This window comes from Trichosurus vulpecula, chromosome 7, assembly GCF_011100635.1.
Source record: "Trichosurus vulpecula isolate mTriVul1 chromosome 7, mTriVul1.pri, whole genome shotgun sequence".
Taxonomy (NCBI): Eukaryota; Metazoa; Chordata; class Mammalia; order Diprotodontia; family Phalangeridae; genus Trichosurus; species Trichosurus vulpecula.
Window position 1 is genome coordinate 158,712,226 of NC_050579.1, and position 24,172 is coordinate 158,736,397.

Consider the following 24,172-nt stretch of genomic DNA (forward strand, 5'->3'; position numbering starts at 1 on the left):
ATTATAATCACAATTTCTGGAGTAGTAAAGGAAAACTCACAGTTATGGAATGCATAATTTAACAAGATGACCCTTGTTCATTTACAGAATTGATTATGAAGGAGCTAAGTATCTAGGATAATGTTTGTGAATTATCTGAACTCCAGTTCGACTCCTTCTTCCCCCATTTTAGTAATTTTGCTATTCATTAGCATTTTTATTAGAGAATGTAAAGTCTAGGAGAAGGAAGGTAAAACTCAGTCAGTTTTGTTACTTATTAGTAGCTCTGGCAAAAGCTCTGGTTGGAGCTCTTTAGTTGGAGCTCCAACTAAAAAAATGTCCAGGGAATACTGAGTTCATTACTTGGTACTTTCTGCAATAACTTTTAAGTATGGATAATTAGAGGTTGATTATATTTTAATATGAAAGAGAAAGCTGAAGAATCGATTCTTGGTTAAATGAGGCATGGCACCTTTCTTAGACACACAAGTACTTTGTAAATGTTTGCTGAATTGAACTAGTGAATCAAGATCATGGCATGAATCTTAGCCACTAATAATAAAAGATATATTCTGAGCAGTTTAGGAGACACCGCGGCATTTAAAATAAATCGAGTGTATGTATAAAGAGCTTTAAATTTATAGAATACTGGTGTCATAACACAACATTATGTGAGGTTGGTGATATAAGTAATTTTCATCTCAGTTTTATAGATTATGGAGTCATGAAGAGGCTTTGCCCAGTCTAAGAGATTTCAGAGCCAGGATTCTAATCCAGGACCTTTGACTTTTAAGAGTAGTGTAGTACTTTTTGCACTTACTCTTACACCACTGCTACGGTGGTGTGAGCAAAGCAGAACGAAAAATCCTCTGTACTAGGTAGGAGCCAGGCAACCTCAATTCTAGCCCAGCCAGAAGCTGACCTGTCAGCTCAGTGTGATCATCAGCAAGCTGATAAATTAATTTTTACTTTCCTTATCTACAAAATGGAGGAGTTGGACTGGAGTCTGATAATCTTCTCCTGCTCTAAAATTCTATTGCTTTCTCTATAAAATATATAATGGAACAGAAAGGCTAGTTTTACTTTTTCTCTCTGTCCTAGGCAGATGGAACCATTTAGTGGCCAGCATGGGGAATTATCTCACCCAATGTTTTTTCACCACCAATTTTTTTTTCATCTCTTAGACGGATGTACATATTCTCTACTCATTGCTTTTTTTTTTCTCTTTCACCACTTATGATTCAATTAATTTTATTTTAGACAATCTCTCATGAGAACACATCCTCTTTAACTCTCCTTCACTATTACAGTTAGTTCAACAAAAATTCTGGCTATTCCTACTCTCTTTTTTTTTTCATTTGTGAGTCTCCCTCCTCCTCGCCCAGGATTCTAATCATAGCTGTTAAGTATGAATAGCAATACTAAAATATGCATATCGAGAAAAAGGCTATAATGTTTGAAGTGAAATTAGACATAAAGAACCAAATCTCCAAAGTCCATGAAAGCATCAAAAAGTCTCTTTCAGAGTTTCCACAAAAATCTTCATCTATCTTCTTATCCTTCTCTAATTAAATCTGCTTTTCCTCATATACTGTAACTCCAGATAAACTTTTACATTCAATATTTTTTTTGTTTTTTTTCATTACCGTCATTGCAATAGTATTTTCTAATATTTTTCATTACTAATCTATCTTGATTTATTTAACCTATGAGCTAATGATTTTTGTGAAGTCAGCCCCCAGCAGACTAAGTGGACTCAGTGTGGAAGATTATGGGAGGAGGTCAAGAGTCTCCTACGATGGGCAGGCATAGATGAATTGTGTCATCTGCATCACTGGAAGGAGCATACTCACATGAATAAAATCACAAAGTAAGTAAGATGGAAGTAACCAGGTCTCAAAGTTTGTGATCCTCCTTAGGAGAACCACGGGAACTCTTTATTACACTCTAAGTTATAGTATAATACAGTTAATAAATTGATTGCATCTTAAAAATGTAAATCTTAACATTACTCTGCTGTCACTACTAGCTAGTGAATATAATAAAGCTTCCAAGTATTTTTAGGGGCAAATAGTAGAATATGAGGATTGCCAAAATGCGAATTTACGTTCAAGTTAGGTGAATTGTTATTAGAAACATCATGAGCAGCTCTATGGTAAATGAAGAACTCCTTTTCATAGGTCTGAACTTAAGCACACAGATATACACAGTATTTTATATTAATTACACATGCATGTGTTTATGTATACCTATTTTTTTAATACAAAAAGAGACAGCATGTAAATAATCCCATGGTGTACAACTTGGATAAAAGGGGAAACATAAGTAGCTTCCATCTAAGTTTTTAAATGTAGGATTTATAGTAAATGAATATTTAAGGTAAATTGAACCAAGCACTCCTGATACATTACAATGCAAATGAAAACAACTGAATCTACTAAGATCAGAAAAAGAATTTCTTAGATATTTTGCAGTCTGAAAAACTTGGCCAAACTATTGTTCAATATGCACACAGTTTGTGTCTTTATGCTCAGATGTTGTTGAAACAGCAGACTTAAAAGAAATAATGTCAATGAATCCTACCAAGCACTATACATGACCTCTGGGGTAATTAGCAATCATTCAAAAGCAACAAGACTAAAATGTTCTATTCTTTATTACTGTCAGCTCTTATCTTGATCAGCATTTTAATAAAGATGGTTCGTTTCTAAGACAGTTTCATGAATCAGTCATAATTACATTCTGACATGCAGTGAATAGTAAAGCAAAACTAAATATCACTTCATCAACCTTTCTAACCTTTATGCAAGTATTAACTGTAAATAATTTTTACACAATCCTACAACAGAAAATCTGCATATTTCTTAGCTTTGTACATACTTTACCCCAAATGAATTTCCTGTGACCTATACCTGAAAAACACAATCAGCCATAATTATTCAGTCTTGTGAGATGTTCAGGTGTTGCCTTTCAGAGTTCAAATCAACTTCAAATACAAAAGGCTACTTTATTCTGCCTAATGGCAAAATATGCAAAATGGGTTAACTAGCCAAAACCATTTCAGAGCACGGTGGCTTAAAAGAAATAGTTGACTGTTTTAACTTTAATAATAAAAAGGCACAAAACACCCCCCCCCACCACCAAAACCATCACAACAAAAAAATATGCTGAAGCCATGCTCAATAAAAAATAGTTTAATACCTTACTCATTAAGAAATATGCTCACAATAAATTCACATAGTCTGATGACTAAAATATATTAAAAGCAGCAGAAAAATCTAAATACTTAAGGATCAGGAGAAGAATTTGAAGTATAATTTCCAGATGTCTAATAGAAAACTTTTCAAATCTTTTTATCAAGTAAAACTTGGATATATGATGCTGTTGAGTATAATGTGGCAACTGTTAATGATGACACATCACTTCTCTTAGAGCCGTGAAATTCAGAATTCCATTTTTTTCTATAAAATTAATTTAACATGAAGAGAATTTAGCCACCAGACATAATAGATACTGATACTGTTTTATACTTCAGAGAAATAAATAACAAATACCATGCTTTCTCAACAACAACCTTTTTCATCTCAAAAGATGGCAAAAAAAAAAAGTTTGGGGATTAGCAAGATTCACAATTCTTTATCTTGTTTCTTGACAGTTACTTGCACATAGTAGGTATTCAATAAATGCTTAATGGAACAGAATTGAATGGATATAAAACTGCTAAAATCTAGCAAGTGATCCCATTGTGTACTATCGCTAAGCTCTTATTCCTTAGATATAAATAAGGAGACCAAAACTTTTTCATACTATGTCCTCACTTAACATTTTATTTCATCTAATTTTTAAAAAGTTCTAGCCAAGGGAAAATCAATCAATGTTTCCAATGTATCTTATTGTTCTTGTGTTATTTTTAAAGAACAAAAATATTCCCAACAGAGATTAAAGAGGTTTATACTGAAATGCAAATGAACATAACAAGCAACATTTCCATACTGCATTAAAGCACACAAATATATAAATCTCACACATGAATAGCTTTGTGTTTAAATTGACCATTTCTGTTTCTTTCCTGGATGTTGCTCTATGCTCTTAATGGAGGTAAAAGCAGGGAAGGGGAAAGAAGTGTTGATTTAAGAAAACAGACTTCCCAGAATTTAAAAAAAAATGTGATTAAGATTTAAACAAAGGCTAAAGATGGCTTACTTTTAGATGAGGTCCACTACCTCATTACCAACAACTGAAAACTTCTGATGCATTTTGTTTCAAGAGACTCCCAAAGTCCTTGCTGTAAAGCAGACTGGGGGGTGCAGAGTCCATTCACTCTTTCTGTATCACGACCATTATGTAAGAAGCATAAAACACTGCCTTTATGCTGCCAAGACACAATGACTCTTCCTACTTCAAAGCATTTTTGCCACTAGGGTTTTTTCTTCAAAATTTATTCAAGCTAAGGGCAGAGAGACAACAATTCATACACGCTAATTACGCCTAATTATCTATTCCCTTTTTTGACCAACTTCGGCCAGTGTTATTCGCTATCTGGGTTTCTCACAACCTCCCTTTGCCCTGTCCACCCAGCCCAACAGTAAAGTCTTTGAAGAAAACAGTTGTGGCTTTTTAGAATTTTCACAATATAGAGTTCGAGCAAATGAAATAATCATTCTATTAGTTTTGACACATTTATGTGTTAAATATGAAGACTTCTTGGTTAATTTGGCAAATTCCTCACAACTCTTCATGGTTAGAATCACTGGTAACACCCTCTCTTATAGGAGCTTCTCCTCATGCTTTCTTTTCATGATCTAAATGAAATGTTTATTGGATTAAAGTTCTTCTCTGCAGACCTCCATGGTGGCCTGTGACAAAGAGCTTAAAAGCTTTATTAATTGGCTTGAGCTTTCAGGGAGGGGAAAGAGAGGACCTTATTTCACATTACATCACAAGGAAAGAAAACTGCCACGTGTAATTAAACTAATTTATCCTGCTATCCAAAGAACTAACTCCTATATATCCTCAATATACTTCCATTAAATTGTTTTTGTAATCTAAGAAGTGATGCCCTGTAACTTAACAGAAAAAAATTATTTATGAATTAAAAGGGAAGAAACTTGAGCCCCATGGAACACACACCAAGTAATATGGTCTGTGATACTGCATTAAACAAATCATATTTGATTTTAAAATATTTCATAGTAAGGGAGTGGGGTACTTGCTAGAAGGTTAGCCGTTTTATATAATACAGATAATGAAAAGATTATAAACATATCCTCTTCTCCAAAATAAGTATTAACTTGGTAGGCTTTGAATCACATCTTGTGATACATGGGCAGATGCATGAGGAATTAATTACAATAAGTAAAATAGTTATTTTTCTAAGATGAATATATCATGTGCTACAAGATCAAGTTCAAAGAACCAGTACAAAAATCATTTAAAAACGCTTCATATATTATAAACAATTACTAATAATCTTACATAAAATTACTTAGCTTGTCTATGTTATCTTTTACAAATCACATTAACCTGTTCAACCAGAATTGTTTCTAATTGTCAGTAATTCAAATAATTATTTTCATGTACTGAAACACTACTTCCCCCAAACAACAATCCTTTTTGATTTTGCAGTTTGCTTTGGTACTTTAATTTTTAATTTCTTTTCATGAAAAAGCATCTTATAGGTGAAGACATCACACGTGCACAGGGTTAATCCCAGCAGCTGACTCAGGTGACAGTGAGCTCCCCAGAGGTCAGAGAGACTGACAATGGCCTCAAACACTGGTTTTGATTATCTAGCATCATGAAAGCTTTGGGGCTATCTTAGGGTTATAATGAACAAACTGACAAATCAATTTCAGCAGTGAAATGAAAATCTTGGAGGGAAAATGGCAAATATCAGCTTAGCAAGTCAACAAATGCTAATGCAGGTGGCTGGACAAAGGCTGAACAATAAAACATTTCAACTGAGGACTAGAGGCAGATTTTCTGTAGTCTCTAACTGTAGGTTATTCCAGGGTATCATTCTCATCAAGTTTATGTTCAAGCAGTTAAGATTCCTTTTAGAAGACTCCTTAGAAAACTATCACCAATAAACATTTGAATAGAAACAATAAAGGTTACTCAGAAGAAATAAAGTCATTACATGAAAATTAGACAACCAGACAGAAGAGAAAAAACACTAAACCAAGTCAGAGTGTTTTCCAATCAAAAACTCTTTAAAAATAGGACTGTGTTAGATTTTTTCTTTCAAAAAAAAGAAAAGAAATAAAATTTGCAATAACAAATGCTCGAGTCTAATTTTCTCTAATTTGTCTATTTAACTCAAATTAATGTAAAAAATTAACACTTGAGAATGTGAGAATGGCTATTTTTGACATCATTTTATAGCAGTAATATCAATATTCTATAATCAACCAACCCATTAAATTGCTAAAATAAGTATTGAGTTTTAGAGTACATATTCTATGTAAGAAACTTGGGATGGATGACATATTTGGCAATGTTAAAGTACGCGGACATGACAGCAAATTTAAAATTATTGATAAGCATGCCATCACATAAAGATATTATATACATTAGTGCACAGAAACATATTACAGAGGGCAAAAAACTCTCCACTAAAAAAAAAACAAAAACATGCTTCAGATTTTCTACCCTATAAAGCTGTATACCTACAGATTAAGAAAGTCTCAATGAAAACAAAAATGATATTTAGGTTGAGAGGTTTTCTTTTAAAAAACAAAAGCCTAAGAAGAATATAAGTACCAGGGTGGCTATCAAAAATTTTAACAGAATGAATCAAATTGAATGCTCTATCTAAGTGGAAAGAAGGCCTTTCTCTCTATTTGGGACTTCAATGGCTTCTGAATTCACAATGCAAACCAACATATCACAAAAAGATAAATTTTTGTGGACTAAATAGATCTTCATCCGAATTTTATTAAAACAGGACCTATCTGGACTATCTGAGATTGTAGAAATAAGATAACTGGTTGAAATAATGTATACCAGATCAATCCAATTACCAAAGAATGGCAATAATACCAGGTAGTCCAGTTGAAATTAACACAAGAAAAAAAATCCACTCTTTTTCATAAAAATGTCATTTGGCCCCTCCTTTCAACTATGGAAATTCTAATTAATGTTTACAATGCAATCAGATTCTGTTCAATGATGCTTATACTGTGGAAGCACTTTTAAAGTATTTTCATGTTTTAAAAATGTATGAAAATGAAAGCACCTTTCCAAAGGCAGCTAATCATAATTAGATTGACGTATTTCTAAAGGTATTGAAGCCTTTTATATTTATACCTGGACCATTTTCTCCTTTATAACTCACTAAGCTTCCTCTCTTCTATCAGTGAAATAGCTCTTGAAATCCCACCTTCTTCATGACCTTCCCACATAAACTGTTCTGATATATGATTTTCATTGTAAAAAAATAATTAACTGCTTCTACAAAAATATTTCATTGATGTATGTAGCCTGTTTAGAGAAAGCTGTACATTTGTCTGTATGCCTTTTTGCATATTTGTAGACACTGCCATTGCCTATTATAAGCTACAGACTGGGCTGATTTAGCTAAACTTTACAAGTGTCCTTAATAGTGTCAATGTGGGCAGGATATCCTGTAAGAGTCAGGATTATAACCTAGGTCTGTTGAGGACAAGCCCATCTCTCTAGTATACTGTTCTGCTTTTCCAACAATGTAAGAAGTCTTGTTGGTTACTCTTTACATCAATCAGTCCCCCTTTTTCAATTTATACTACGACCTCTTTAATTCAAGCCCACATCTCTTTTTGTCTGGACCTTGGAAACTGCTTCTTTTTAAAGTTCAATTTCATTTTAGTTTCAAATTCTGTTCCTCCCACTTTTCCCTCCTCCACCAATTGAGAAGGCAAGAAAAACAAACTCCATTACAAGTATCTATAATCAGGCAAAACAAATTCCTGTATTAACTATGTCAAGAAAGAAGGAAAATGAAGGAAGTAAAGAAAGAAGGAAGAGAGGGAGGAAGGAAGGAAGAAAAGATGCTTTCATCTGCATTAAGATCATCACTTCTCTGACTGGATGTTGATAGCATGTTTCATCATGAGTCCTTTGGAATTGTGGTTGATCAGAGTTCCTAAGTCTTTCAGAGTTGTTTACTTTTACATCATTGTTGCTACTGTATAAATTGTTCTCCGTTTCTGAACTCTTTACTTTGCATCAGTTCATACAAGTCTACCCAGGTCTCTCTGACATCCTCCCCTTCCATCATATCTAACAGCACAATAGTATGCCATCACCTTCACATACATAACTTGTTCAGCCACTCCCCAGTTGATGAGTACCCCATGGAATAAAATATAAACTCCTCAGTTCAGCAGCTGAAGCTCTTCACAGTTTGGCTCTGACCTATCTTTTCAGGCTTATTGCACACTGCTTCCTATCACATACTTTTATGTTCCAACCAAACTGATTAAAATTGTTACCCTTCACACAAGACATTCTATATCCCATCTCCAAACTTTTGCACAGGCCTTCACCAAAACTTCAAATGGATTCTGTCCTCACCTCTTCCTCAAAGAACTCCTAGCATCCTTCAATGCAGTTCAAGTGCCATTTCCTATCTGAAGTCTATGTTGGTTGATCCCTCAGCTGCTAGTTCCCTCTCCCTTTTCCAAAACAACTTTTCATTTACTTTGTATATATCTTATATTTAATTATCCACATACACGTTGCCCCCAAGGAGAATAAAATCTCCCTGAAGACGGGGCCTGTTTTGTTTTTATCTTTGTCTCTCTAGTACAGTGCCAGGGACATCCTATTTGCCTAATAAATGCTTGCTGAATCAGAGCAGGGCTTTAATTCTGTATAACATGGGATTGTTACTAACAGATAACAATCTAACCAGATACGAGCAATGGGATTTATGTTTCTTTCTTTCTATTCAAAAGGAAGCCTCAGAAGTGTGATGGGTAGAACAGAGAGAAGTTTTATATTTGGGTCAAAAGTTGGCAGGAAGAAGATTGAGCACTGAGGAGAAGTGACAACAGTGAAATGGATCATACTCTGTTGGTTCTCCTAATGCTCTTTTTCCTATGATAGCTCTTCTTTCATTCCCTTCATGCAGTAGGAAAGAACACTGGACTTTGAGTCAGAAGATCTTTGTTTATGTCATTGTAACAACAATGTGGCTTGCTGCTACTGTGGCTATGTAAGATCAATAACACCAGCACACAGAAGGGCTGCCAGCACAGGTTCTGTGATCTGCTTTTCTGAGGAAAGCAACTTTAAGGGGTTAACTATCTCACTTTAATCAAACATACATACATCATTTACTTAGTTCAGGGGGAAAAGCCAGCAACCTGAACTTCAGAGCAAATACAAACAGAAGTTACAAACAGAGACAATATAAATGGAGCAAACACACACAGTTATCAACAGACAGGCCTCTAGCTATCTGACCATCTCTCTAATATACTGGGTTTACAAAGCCCGGGGCTCCTTAACAGCAGCTACCCAGAGTCTCGTCTGGTCAAATCACATGACACTCTTCCAGTGAGTGAGAGCCCCAAACAAAATGCTATCCTCAGAATACATGTACACTTCTTCAGGGTCAGAGTGCTTCACACCTCTGGAGGGTTTCACACCCTTTGTGACCTAACTAACAAAAGGGTATGGCCCTTCCTACAAACAAAGGCAAGAGTCAGTCAAAGGCACTTGATTGCCTTAGTGCTGAGAAGCACTCCAAAACAAAAGAGAAAAAATAAGTTCCATTTTGCTTGTCATTACAGTCATGACATTGCTACTTATTATTTTTGTGACTGTTAGCAAGTCATTCATCTCTTTGAATTCCTTTTTCCTATTTGTAAAATAGGGTTAATAATATTTCTGAGGATATCACTTTGTAAACTTTGGCTAACAAACATCTATTAAGTGCTTTACTAGGTGCTAAGCATTGGACCAAACACTGGCAGGTTGACAAAGAAAGAACAAGTCTCTGCCCTTGAGGAGCTTATTACATTCTAACTGAGGAGACAATGCATACATAAATAAGTTCACACAAGATACATACAGAGTAGATGGACCATAATCTCAGAAGGGAAGGCACCAGCAGCTGGAGGGCCAGGGAAAGGCCTCCCATACAAGGTGGGGTTTGAGGTAAGGCAGAGAAGCTACTAGAGCTCAGTAGTACTCCAAGGTGATCCTTACCATGTAGCATTCAAACTGCTTCCTTCCATTCTTCTTTTCAAGTTCAAGCTGAACCTGAAGAAATCCTGAAGTAAACCACTATCTAACTGTAAGCTTTCACGATTGTTATCACTCTTCAAAGTTCTTTCTTCGCCCAGTTCTCTTTCTTCTACACATTCTCTATTGGTGAACTTATCCATTTCTAGGGCTTCACCCATCACCTTTTATGTGTATGTTTCCCAGATCTTTATCTCCAGACAGAACATCTCTCCTAAGCTACAGACACACATTTTCAACGAGTTTCCTGCACAGTTCCACTAGATATTCTGAAGGCCTGTTTTTATGTCATATTCAACAAGTTTAAAACTGAACGCATTTCTGTGCCTCAGTTCCTTCATCTATAAAATGGGAATAAAAAAGGTTGCCCTACTTCCTGTATCAGCACTATGTTAATATGAGCTATCATTATCACTGTCTCATTCCTCCCCCCAAACCCAAACTATCCATCCTTTCCTTCTTAAGTTTCATTTAACTGATGATGGTCTACATCAGACCCTTTAACTGAGAGATTAAGCGATTTGGCCCAGGTAACACAAGTAGAAAGTAGCAGAACAAGATTCAAACCTATGCCCTCTGCCTCCCAATGCAGTAGTGTTCCAACGTACCACATTAAACAGCCATCAAAGGTCCCTTCCAATTCTGACATTCTGTGCTTCTATGAATGATATTCCTTCTCCAAATTCTGTGCCTTTTAGTATCCCCAGCAACTCTTCATAAATTGCACAATAGGACTCAATCTGTATTAACTGAAGGAGTTTCCTGAGCCAATGACATTACAGGTCTGGTCCAAACAAACAAAAACCAGGGTGAGGAGAGGGAAAGGGAAGGGGGAGGTTCAGGAGAGTGGACAGAGTTGAAAATGGAAGAGTCACAAGCAAAACAAACCAAATATAAAGGAACAGAAACAAACGGTGAGACCGAGGGATCTGGGTCTAGATTGGGTGAAAAAATCACCCAGACCACTCCAATTAGGGGTTACTAATGTTGATCTCATTCCCTTTCTTTCCCATCTATTTTTTTCTTTGTAAAGAGCATGCAAGGAACAAAGAGAAGAAATATTATAGTAGGGCATGACAGAAGGAAAAACATACCCAATAATCATAACTCTGAATGTGAATGGGATGAACCGATCCACAATGAATGAATGAAAAACAAAATGCTTTCTATGTGCAGGGCACTATGCTAGGCAAGGGAAATACAAACACAAAACTAAGACGGCTTCTGTACTCATGGAGATTATATTATAATGGGGAAGATGTCCCATAGAGGGCAATGGTGGCAAGGAAAGGGAGTTTGAATGTGGGGAATTAAAAAAAAAAGGAGAAAGTGACACTAATGGATTAGAAAGTAGAGTACAATAGGGTGTTTATAGGAAAAACATTTAAAACAAATTCATGCAGTTAAATGATAGGTTATATTTCAGGTGAATAAAAGAAAAGCAGGGGTGGCAATCGTGGTCTTGGATAATTAAAGTCTAAAAATGAATATGGTTAAAAGAGATGAACAAGGAAACTACATTATGCTTAACGGCACCATAGATAATGAAATTATATCAATTATTTCTATTGTTATTACTAAATACATATGCATCAAATGGCAAAACATCTAAATATTTAAGGGGAAAACTAACAAAACTACAGAGACAAAATAGGCAGTAAAGTAACAATTGTTAGGTACTTCAAAATGTCCCTTTCAGACCTTGACTAGTCTAACAGAAAAAGAAGGAAGTTAAGGACCTGAATAGAATTTTTAAAATGTTAAGAGAAGAGAAACCTTTCATGACTACTGAATAGGAGTAAACATATTTCTTAGTTTAAATGGCATCTTTAAAAACTAGATCATCTTAACCCCAGTTGCCCTGCCAAAAAGCAAAAAAAAAAACAAAAAACAAAAACTAGATCATGTGCTAGCACATAAAAAACTTATAAACTAATGCAGATTGTATGCATTAAATATAATATTTACTAATCACTATGCCAAATTAAAAACCAATAAGGGGAATTTGAAAAAAAGATTCAGACTTAAATGGTGACTTCATGTATGACATTACTCCTTTCCATGTGCTCTATGGTCTACCCACACTGGCCTACTTACTGCTCCTCACATGTCACTCTATCCCCTATTTCAACGCTTTTGCCTTGGCTCTCTCCAATGCCTTTTAGAATTCTTGGCTTTCTTCAAGTCTAAGCGAAATGTCACCTTTTATAGGAGGCCTTTTCCAGTGTCCCCAGATATTAATGCCTTCTTCTCTAAGGTATTGTGTATTGTGTATTTGCCTTGTCAGTATTTTGTACAGCAGAAGTAGTAGAATATAGTAGTAGCAGCAGTATAGATATGTGTGTGTGTATATATATATGTATACACATATATATACATGTAAATGTATGTGTATATACACACATACACATATACACTGCCTCCTCCCATTAGAATGTAAACTTCTTGAGGGTAGGTATTATCTTTCACTTCATCTCCAGCACTTAGCACAATGCTGGGTACACAATAAGCACTTAATACATACTTACTGATTGACCAAATAATGTAATACTAAAGAATGTGTGGGTCAAAGAACAAATCATAAAAATCATAAATAATTTTATCGAAGAAAATTGTCACAATGAAACAATATAGCAGAACTTAAAGCAGCCCTTCCACGGATATTTATGTCTCTAAACACTTTCATCAATAAATGAGAGAAAAAAGAGATTAATGAATTGAGCAAGCAACTTAAAAAAACTTAAAAACTACAAATGGAAAATAGAAGTTCTGAAAAATTAGAGGCAAACAAAATAAAAACGAAAATGTATTGAGTTGATTAAGTAAAACAAGGACCTCGTTTTTCAGGGAAAAATAAGTAAAATAAAATAGAAAGAAAAATTATTAGCTAATTTGAACCAAGAGAGGAAAGCCAAATTACCAAAATAAAAAATGAAAAATGGAGAATTTGTAATAGATGAAGAGGAGATAAAGAACACTGTTAGAAACTTTCTTACCCAATTATATGCCAAATAAACCAAAATTTTAAATGAAATAGATGAATATTTATTAAAATACAGAATACCCTAATTAACAGAACAAGAAATAGAAAATTTAAACAACCCAGTCTCTGAAAAAGAAAGCCAACAAGCCATACATGAACTCCCAAGGAAGGGGAAAAAGCCATATGAGCTTGCAAGTGAATTCTACCAAACATTTAAAGAATGATTAACTCCAATATTATAGAAATTGTTTGCAAAAAGAGATACCATTTTACCAAAAATTTTAATGAGACAACCAGCTTAGTGATATGCAAACCAGGGAGAAATAAGAGAGAAAAAAAACTATAGACAAGAGAGAAAGAAAATTATAGACAAGTAGCTCTGATGAATATTGAGACAAAAATGCTAAATAAGTATCAGCTAAAAAGCTACAGCAAGGTATTAAAAAATGTATTCATTATAAACGTATTATCTATACCCTATACCTGCACTTCTCACTATGTACTCTTCTTTCTAATCCTTTACTACCTCACTTCTGTCCCCACCAATCTAATGAAACTTCTCCGTCAAAGGTTATTGTTGACCTCCTAACTGCCAAACCTGAGGGCCAATTTTCAGTCTTCATCATTCCTTCTTTTTTTGCAGCTTCTGATATTCTTGACTACCCTCTCTCCCCTCCCCCGCCAACTTTGGCCAGCACTGTACTCTCCTAGTTAAGGTCTGTCTCCAATCATCCTGATGTATACTTTGCCACTGGACCCAGATGGCTCCAGAGGAGAGAGTGAGGCTAGTCGCCTTGCACAGATCTCCTTCACTTAGATCCAATTCACTTTCTTCTTTTTTAATAAATAATTTATTTATTTTCAGTTTTCAACATTCACTTCCATAAGTTTTAAATTTTCTCCCCCTCCCTCACACCTACCTCCCCAAGATGGCATGCAATCCGATATGGGCTCCACACATACATTCCTATTAAATACATATTCACATTAGTCAAATTGCATAGAAGAATTGTAACAAATGGAAGAAATCATGAGAAACAAAACAAAAGAGAAAAGAACCTCCTTCACTGGGCATTCTCATTCCACAGTTCTTTCTCTGGATGTGGATGGCATTTTCTAAAATGAGTCCTTTGGAAAAGTTCTAGGTCCTTGTATTGCTGAGAAGGGCTAAGTCTATCAAAATTAATCCTTGCACACTGTGGCTGTTACTGTGTACTGTGTTCTCCTGGTTCTGCTCACTTCACTCAGTATCAGTTCATATATGTCTTTCCAGGTTTTCCTAAAGTCCGCCTGCTCATCATTACTTATAGTACAGTAGTATTCCATTACATTCATATACCACAACTTGTTCAGCCATTCCCCAATTGATGGGCATCCTCTCGAATTCCAGTTCTTGGCCACCACAGAAAGAGCTGCTATAAATATTTTTGTACATGTGGGTCCTTTTCCCATTTGTATGACCTCTTTGGGATACAGCCTTGGAAGTGATATTGCTGGGTTGAAGGGTATGCACATTTTTATAGCATAGTTGGGCATAGTTCCAAATTGCTCTCCAGAATGGCTGGATCAACTTTCCCACATCTTCTCCAACATTTATCATTTTCCTGTTTCGTCAATCCAATTCACTTTCAAGTCATGGCATCACCTTCCTGACATCACGGTTCTCTTTGAGAATGGATGGACAAACAGCCACAACCACAAACAACAACCACTCTCCTCATTATCTGCCTACCTTTCTCATGGCTCGTGTTCTTTCTGTTCATCACCTTCCCCAGCACTGTTCAGCTCGGTGGCATAGGACTGGATGAAGGGTCAGGGAGACCTGAACTCACTTCACTTCAGACGCTCACTAGCTGTGTGACCCTGGGCAAGTCACTGAATCTCTCTCAACCTCAGTGTCATCATCTGTAAAATGAGGGTAATGATAGAACCTAACTCATAGGGTTGCTGTGAGGATCAAATGACATACTACATGTATAGTGGTTTGCAACCTTATATAAATACTATAATACCAAGTCTAGACCTCCAGCTCTCATCTCTCTTTTGAGTTTATAGGATCACAGACATGGAGTTGGAAGGGATGTTAGAAGCCACCTAGTCCAATCCCCTCATTTGTACAGGTGAGGAAACTGAATTCTAGACCCATACCTATTCTTCTCCCCCTTCTTCCAATCCATCTTTCTTACTGTTGTGAGAATAATGTTTTTTGTATGAAGACCTCATCATTTCACTCCTCAATTAAAATATCTTTTGGGGCTCCTTATATCCAGTGAATGAAATTTAAGCGTCTTTGCCTGACATTCACAATCTGGTACCAGCTTCCCTTTCTATCCTTATCTCATATTAATTCTCTCCAGTCCTATTACTTATACTATAACCAAACCAGACATCCCCCTGAAAATGTACCGTGTATTCAGCTCTCTGTGCCTTTGTTTATATCCTCTCTCCCTCTCTTCTCCTACTGAGGTCCTATCTAACTTGCAAAGCCCAACTCAAAAGCCATTTTATCCATAAAGCCTTCTCTAATTGCCTTAGCTGGGAATGATCTTTCATTTTGGTCCTAGCATAGAACTCTGTTTCATAACTCTCTAATACACTCATCACATAATATTATATAAAATAGCAAACTGTGCTTGTACTTTATCCCCTCCCCACCAGACCATAAACTCAAGGAGGGAAGTGATAGTATACCTTTACTTACAACATTGCACAGTCCTCTACACACAGTAGATGGTTCATAAGTGATGGTTACATTATACTGTAATTGCATTTACAAAACTACTTCCCACAAACCTCAACGTTTGGGTCTAGGAGATGGAGAAAAGGACAAGCATTGAACTGGAGTACGTGGTTCTTAAGGAGCAGATGCAATACATTTATGGTCATATGTCTTAAAATTGAACCCAGGCTCAGAAACAAAACAAACGGACTGTCTTCAGTCCAATTTGTCAACATCTCTCCACTTCTATTTTCCTCTATTGTATGGGAATAATAATATTTACTAGCTAAGAGTTTATAAAGACTTTCATTGGCTTCCTTAGACTCCAGACTACAAACACAAATTACTACAGTGGTTAAAAAACTAACCAAACACTTGAATTACAGAGGTATATATCAAGGAAATTTTATTTTATAGTTTTCCTCTTTTCCACTTTTCTACTTTGCTTCCTTTTAACTTCTCATTTTCAGATAAGGATTCTCTCCATATCCTTCAGTAACACTGACTTTTAGTATATATCATCCAAACAATGTCCTGTACCAAGACCAAAGAGCAAGAGTAAAGAGAGTAGCATGCTGTACTGGAAAGAATACTATATTTGGAGTCAGAGGACGTGGGTTTGAATCTCGTCTTCGTGACTTACTGTGACCTTAGGCAAGCCAATTTGCTTCTCTGTGTCTCAGTTCCCTTATCTGTAAAACTGAACTAGAGAATCTGTATAGTATCTCCTACCTCTGAACCCTAACATCAAAGTGAAGAAGACTGGATTATACTGTTTGATGACATTTCCTCACACCCAGGACTTTATAACCCCAATCAGAACAGTTCCATGAAAACCATCATTACCAGCTACTCGGGCTAGTTTTGTGCCTTGTTATGGCCTTGTCAGATATTAAATGTTTGCTAGAAAATCTAGATGTGAGGAAGAGTTTATTATTTCTAAATAATACTTCACTTGTAAAATATTAGCTGCCTGAGGGCAGGAACCAATTCATTTTTGACTTGTGGACCAATTAATTAGTCTCCTGGGGCTTTCAGCCAGCTCCTAATTATTTAAGGGGTGTTGAGTATGTTTATAGATTATCAATGTTTTTCGTTTCTTCTTTTCTTTGCCTGTCTACTTTTGCATCATTTCACTACGAATTTAATGGCGGCAGCAACAACAAACAGATAGAGAAGTGAAATGGAGCTGACTTCACATCGACTTGTCTGATATCAGAATATAAAATATGAAGTTATTAGTAAAAGTGAAGTCTGGAGAAATCACCTTCTGCTTTTCCATAGTCAGAATGCACAGCAGCAAATTAGCCAGATAAACTCTGAACTCTCTTCATTCAGAGGGTACTTTTTTGTTTCCTCTTTTTACATTTTGTGTATTTTCATGTGCTATTTTTAGCATGCTTCCCCTACTTTGCATGTTCATATTTTTGTATCAATATGTACAATATTATTTTGGAGTCATGGTTCACACTAAAACTCTATTCTGTTTTCTCAAATAAGAGATAAGTAAGATTGTAAAGAGCTAAAGAGGCTAAGGGGAAGAAAAACACATCAATGACACAAGCTGCCTTGGAAAAATACTTCTTTCCTATAGCTATAAATACCTCAGAGAAATTAAAATATTCCTGTGGCCTAAAATTGTTCATGAAAACAGATATTTGTGTTTTCCTCAGTATAGCCTGAAAACTCTTATTTGCTCCATTTCATCAGTAATTTCAATGAAAATGTAATTTTGGAAAATCAAATGACTGTCTTTAAAGCTGAAAATTAATGATTTTTATTGCTTTTTCTTAATAAGAAAATTTTCTAAAGTGTCCAACTTTCTAAAAAGCTTATTCCTTCCTAGCCTTGTTGACGTTACATAAAATAGCATCAATTGCTTTAAAAACATTTTATGGAAAAGATTAAACTGCCAGATCCAAAATATGTAATTAAAAATCACAAGTATTCTATTTTGCTACAGGCCATTTATATCTTATAATATTCATCACAGAATGCCTTGAATCACAGATGTCTGTATACATTTTTTATCTACCGATTTCAAACACTTTGAGGGCAGGAATTGAATCTTATTCATGTTTATATCCCATATAGTGCCTAACAGAGTCTGGTATATGTAGTAAATGATCAATAAATATACATTGAATTTTGTTTATTGTTCATCCTTTGTTCTAGAAGAGGACCAATGACATCAGGAGGGTGATATCTTAACATGTGCATGAATTGGATTCTCTTACCCCTCTCTCTTCCCTTTTTCAGAAAGACAAGAAATAAGACTCCATCAAGCACATGCACATGCACATACACACACACACACACACACACACAAATATATAGATATACACATACACTCGACATAAAAATATGCATATACATATATGTGTGTATGTTTCATATACATCCATAAAGCTTTTTAACAGTTCTACAGAGACTGCGTGCTACCCTAAATACTAAGAAATAACCAAAGGATTAATGTTTCATTCCTGACAACTTACCTTATCCTACAATTCTTCCTTTAAGACATCTAGATAAATGCTATACAAAAAGTTCATTTCTGCTTATGTCTTTTGCTATGTCCCAGCAATAATTTAGTTGAACTATTTATGTATTTGAAATCAATTAAATGCTGCAAAACCTCCTTGTTTTTGACATGACACAAACAGTGAAGTATTTAATCAGTGACTTTCCTTACCTTCAAGACAGCAATGAATGGCACAAAGTTAGCCCGTTGGAGTCCATTTTTGTATAGGTCTGAAAGAAAAAAGTGGCATTATCTTTCCTACTTAGCATTAATAACAATAACAGTTTAAAAAATAATAATAAATTATCTTTTAGCCTGACAAATAAAGCAGTCTCCTGGTAGGTAGGGGAACAAAAGAAAAGGAAGCAAAATTGATTTTCACTTCTGTGGTGCACAAAGTTCATTTCAATTTTAATAAGAATTTAGAAAAAAACAAAAATAGTGCAAGAAAGCCTACCCAAAAACAGTCAATTAAATTAGATTTAAATCTATACTGAAATTCAATAGGTGAAGTTAGGCCAGCAGATACATGGTAACAATAACTCTAAATCAATAACCTAAAGTAGAGATCACATTTTGGGACATATTTTAAACATAGTAAGTATTTTATATATTTTATTTACAATTTACTGTTTTTATTCAAGTAAATTTTTTCATTAAAAGCATAATAAGGATTATCTTTTAAGAAAAAACATTAGCTGCAAGAATTAGTAATGTAGTCTTTTTATCAGATTTATATGATGTTTGCCATTAATGAATCAGCTTTTCAAAGTAAGGAAATTCCTTCTTTTAAAAGAAGAATTCTATATAGGATTCAGGGGGAAAGCTAACTCATTTCTGTGTCATAAACACACATCTTTACATTGCTTCAGAAGACAAAAAATGAGATTACTTTCAAAAGGAACAACAAACAAATCAAAGAGGGGCTATCAAAGTTGCTATAGTTTTCTCAGATAAAGAAGCTTTCCTCTTTAAAGGACAACCAAGGAAGGATGGAAAAAGGTCTGGGACTCAAGTAATTAGAAGAGTATTTCCAGGAATCATAACAATAAAAAAGTTTTCCATGAATACAGAGAAAGCAAATTGCATTATGTGTCCCAATTAAAAAAAAGTATAACATAATGTAATCTTTTGTACCTATTTAGGCTCTCTGTTTAGAGAAAAAAATGGAAACATGAAGGCAGATTGGAGATGCCACATTTACTTATGGAAATAAAATATGGCCATTAAGAAACAAATTTATTCTCTTTAGAAAAACATTCATCATAACATCATTATAGTGAAGAAAGTATTTGCATGAGCTGTCTGGTTAATTAAGGACTAGAGGCTTCAATTTGGCTATGCATTAACATTTTTATTGGGGGTGTGACATAAAAGTAAGGTTATGTCATTTAGGATATGGGGATTTCAAGAACTAGGCATTTTCTTTTCCATATTCCTTTAGAGCTCTTACGTTGGCAAGAACTTCGCAACTCACAGTGACTCTCACAGTTTCCATTACCTATTGGGTAGCTATAAAAGTTGGGGACCTGAGGTCAGTGGCTAAAACTGATCCTATGTAGATTGATCATGGACAGTAGAGATTCCTAGGAGATGACAAAAGATTTTTTAAAACCCACTAAATTTATATCAAAAAAACATTTGAACTACTACGCAGAGGGCTACCGACTATGTACACAAATACGCTACCTTTAGGTTTTACTCTTAGAAAGAAAATCCTTCTTGACATAAAATGTGCTGAGATTTGGCAATAACTCTCCAGGATTTTTTAACAAAGCACTGTCAGAATTGCAACAATCTAACCTTAGTTCTGTTCTGGGTTTGAGCATTTCAGGCGCTCATGCAAAGTTAAAGGTAGAAAAACAATGCTTCTAGTTCCTAGAAGCTCAATAAACTTTTTCAATAGCTTTTAGCAAAGGACATTTTTAGGCTCTGCTAAGTCTTTTCTAAATAAACAGAATTCATTTAGTTGGAAAGCCCTTGGTTATTCTAGGACACTTAAGTAAAAAAGACTGTATTCATTAAATTGAAGAGGGTTTTTTGCAATTCAAATATTATGTTAATTATCTTTGCAATATATCTTTCTCCTAAAATTTTATTTGACTACCAAGAAATTTTAATCTTACTTGTTAGACTTTCTTAATTGAACCAAAAGTACTGTGCAGGCATAAAGGTTTTATAACACATTTATATCAACCTTTTCCAATTATTTACTAAATACTGCTTAAAAAAAAACCAGTGGAGTCCTTGCCTAAGATCTTTTTTTTTAAGATCTCTAAACAGAGCTAAATGAGCACTTGGCCATATCAGACAGAGTGTTGGAATTATAGAACATTCGTTTTGTCGAGAATAATGTAAGGACCTCTAAATCCTTCACAGTGAATAACCTTAATAATACTTACAGATGAAATATGGGCAAAGAGGATTTTTAAAGTAATTACGAAGATCTACACAAATGCCTTGGAAACTCACATGGGTTTGTAGACTTTTTTCATTTGAAACCCAAATGTCAAAACTAAGAAAGTCCACAGTACTTCATTACTCTTCAGGTCTGTTTGGTTTTTTTTTGGGGGGGTGGGGGTGGGGAATGAAGGAACTTATGGAAAATGTCGCTAACAGTATTTACCTAATGCAAACACATAAAATATTGATGTCTTTGTGGGAGATCTTATTTATCTTTGGGAATCTGCCTCGTAGCAAGTGCTCCTTTCGCTATTGATTAAAAGGAAACAGTGGAGCAGCTAGGTGGCACCATAGTGCACAGACAGCCAGGTCTGGAGTCAGGAAGATTCAGCTTCCTGAGTTCAAATGTGGCCTCAAACACTTCTTTGCTATGTGACCTCGAGCAAGTCACTTAACCGTGTTTGCCTCAGTTTCTTCGTCTGTCAAATGAGCTAGAGAAGAAAATGGCAAATGGCTCTAGCATCTTTGCAAAGTAACCCCAAATGGGGTCATGAAACAACAAGAAAAAGAAAACCGTATCTTTAAACTTCAAAGGTAACTCAAAACTACCGTGTAAAGTCAAGTTACTTCTTTTATATAACTGTTTAGATGCTGAGTTAATAAAACATTATTTTACCAAATATGCTCATCATGCTGCTAAGATATGAGTGTTCCCATTGGACAACAGAATGCTCTTCCCCCTTCCCTGAAGTTACTCCTTTTTTACTTATCTGTATATATCTGGCCCCCTTATGCCCCCCTCCATTAGAATGTAAACTGCAGGAGAGTAGAGGCTGTTATGTTTTTGTCTTTATATATCTCGGCACACAACCTGGTACATTTAGGCACTGAATACATGTTGTTGAGATGAATTGAATTAGTTTGTGACCAGGTAAGGTATTTTGGGATAATCTGTTTTTAAGCGGAACTAATAAAGATAAGATATAGTGAGATAGTGAGACATATGGATTGCTTGTAGAAAGAGAGATTGAATATAGGCATAATAACACCTATAATATTGTTATTTCTGAATTTCTGAATTGGGAAAGGTCAAATATCTAAATAGAATTCAAAACTGCTCTGTCATTTTGAGCAAATAGCAGTATACAGACATAATTTTAAAATAAAATATAGGTTAGAAAAATGATAAATTAAAGTCCGCTTAGAATCAGAGATTAATTTGAAGATCACCTCTGAACCTTAAATGTAATCAGTTTGCAACAACTAGATAAGATGAAGATAATAGCTGCAAAATTTCACTCCTGTCACTTCAAAGTCCAAGGTGAAGAAGGAAGGAAGGAAGGAAGGAAGGAAGGAAGGAAGGAAGGAAGGAAGGAAGGAGGGAGGGAGGAAAGGAGAGGAGAGGAAAGGAGAAGGGAGGAGAGGAGAGGAAAGGAAAGGATCAATAGATGGTGATCAGATAAAGGAATTTCAGCATTCAGGGACATGGAAGTAGTGTGTTTGTGGCTGATGGCAAGATTAAGGTTATAACCAATTTTTGTGTGTGGCTGAGGGTAAGGTGGTAGAGTTGGCCACGTGAAATGAGTAAGCTGAGGAACTATGAAGTTAGAGTGTTTGAGGAAGTATCAGCATATATGTTTATATTCCCTAATATGAAGGCAGGAGTTAGGGAAGAGAGAAAGAATTTTGATTGGGTGGTAGATATGGATTGAGTAAATCCCAAAAGAGGAGAGGTTACTAAGTGAGGTGGTAGAGAGGAAAACAAATTTCTAAAAAAGATGAATATGATTTATCTTATTTACTTTATATAATGATTTTACATTGCCTTGTGCATTATATATATCTTCTCTCCCTTTGCTTCAAGGCCCTTAATAACATCTTCCTGGAATACATTTGTTAGACAACCTTTTCTGATTTATCATCCTTCTTATCTCCCAGTTCCCCAGGCTAACACTTGTTAACTTTCTTCATTTGTTAACTTTGTTCATTTGTTCTATTTAGACTCTGTGCTCCTCAAGAATCTATGTTACACTAATGTATTGTTGGTGGAGTTGTGAACTGATCCAAACATTCTGGAGAACAATCTGGAACTATGCCCAAAGTGCAATCAAACTGTGCATACCTTTTGATCCAGCAATACCACTACTAGGTCTTTATCTCAAAGAGATCACAAAAAAGGGAAAAGCACCCACATGTACAAAAATGGTTATAGCAGCTCTTTTTGTGGTGGCTCTTACTTTCATCTTGCACATCAGGTCTTTTGCATCATTTAAAGTCTTCTTGATATTTCAAAAATCTTTGTCAAAATAATTAGACAATAAAACTACTCAATTTTAGTTTAAGAAGTCATAATTCTCGAACAAATTGAGTCTATTTACTGGGAAGGATGTCAATAGAGTTTTCTTCCCCTTTCTTTTCCCCCTACCCCTGAACCTTTTCTTTTTCTCTTTTTTCATGCAGATACTTAACATGAAAGTAGTAGAAAGGGGTGGCAAGAGAATCAGTGTGGTCATGTAGACAGGCAACATATCCAAATAAGTGGGTTTCATGAATATGTTCTAAGAAAAGACAATGATAAGGTTTATCTAAGATACAGTTTTTAGGTGGCTGTTGAAGCACATAACTTCTCAACTTTTATTCTTTTGTTAAAACATCAACCACACTAGAGAACAGAATGTGTGAAAATTCAATCTTCCGAGAAAAAAATCTTAAGAAGTAATTAGAAGCATAAATTTAAACCCTGGACCACAACACAAATACTTCAGAAATTCAGGAGGTGCCTTAGAATTATTTCATAGGACCTAAAGCTATAAGAGACCTTGAAGACAACTTAGGCTAATCCCTTCATTTTATGAATGGGATACCTAAGTGAGAGGGGCTAAGTGAATTGGTCAAAGTTACATAGGTTATAAGAGTCAGGATTTGAAACTAGGGCAGCTAACTCAAAATCCAGTGTTGTTTCTGATATGTTATATGTCTTCTTATAACTAAGGGCATAATATTGTAATTGATCAGTACAGAGGAGTATTATAAGCTTCTAGAATATCTGCTAGTTTCTAGTTCTTATTCTCCCACTAACTGGCTATGTGACCTTGGGAAAATCAATTCATCTCATAATGCACTATTTATGCATCTATAAAAAGGATAAAACACCTCTTACCTCATTCCAAGCATGTTTGATAGCTTACCTAATTAATAGTTTGGCACTTTCTTGGTTTTAAAGAACTATACCATTTTCTTTTACCTTTGGGTTTAATTATAAAGTAAGGAATTATCTTTGACATTAAGTATTTGGCAATATGAAATGCTGAACAAAAATGTAAACCTAGTTATTACA

At 35.1% G+C, this 24,172-nt stretch overlaps 1 protein-coding gene across 2 annotated transcripts in view; it reads right to left on the reverse strand.

Annotated features, from left to right (window-relative positions):
* AFG1L (AFG1 like ATPase) overlaps positions 1 to 24,172 on the reverse strand; it is a 180,272-nt gene that overhangs the window by 62,393 nt on the left and 93,707 nt on the right. For both annotated transcript variants that reach the window (XM_036769186.1, XM_036769187.1), the window contains exon 7: positions 18,604 to 18,662. In XM_036769186.1, coding sequence (XP_036625081.1) covers positions 18,604 to 18,662 — 59 coding nt within the window. The remainder of the gene's footprint in view (positions 1 to 18,603; positions 18,663 to 24,172) is intronic.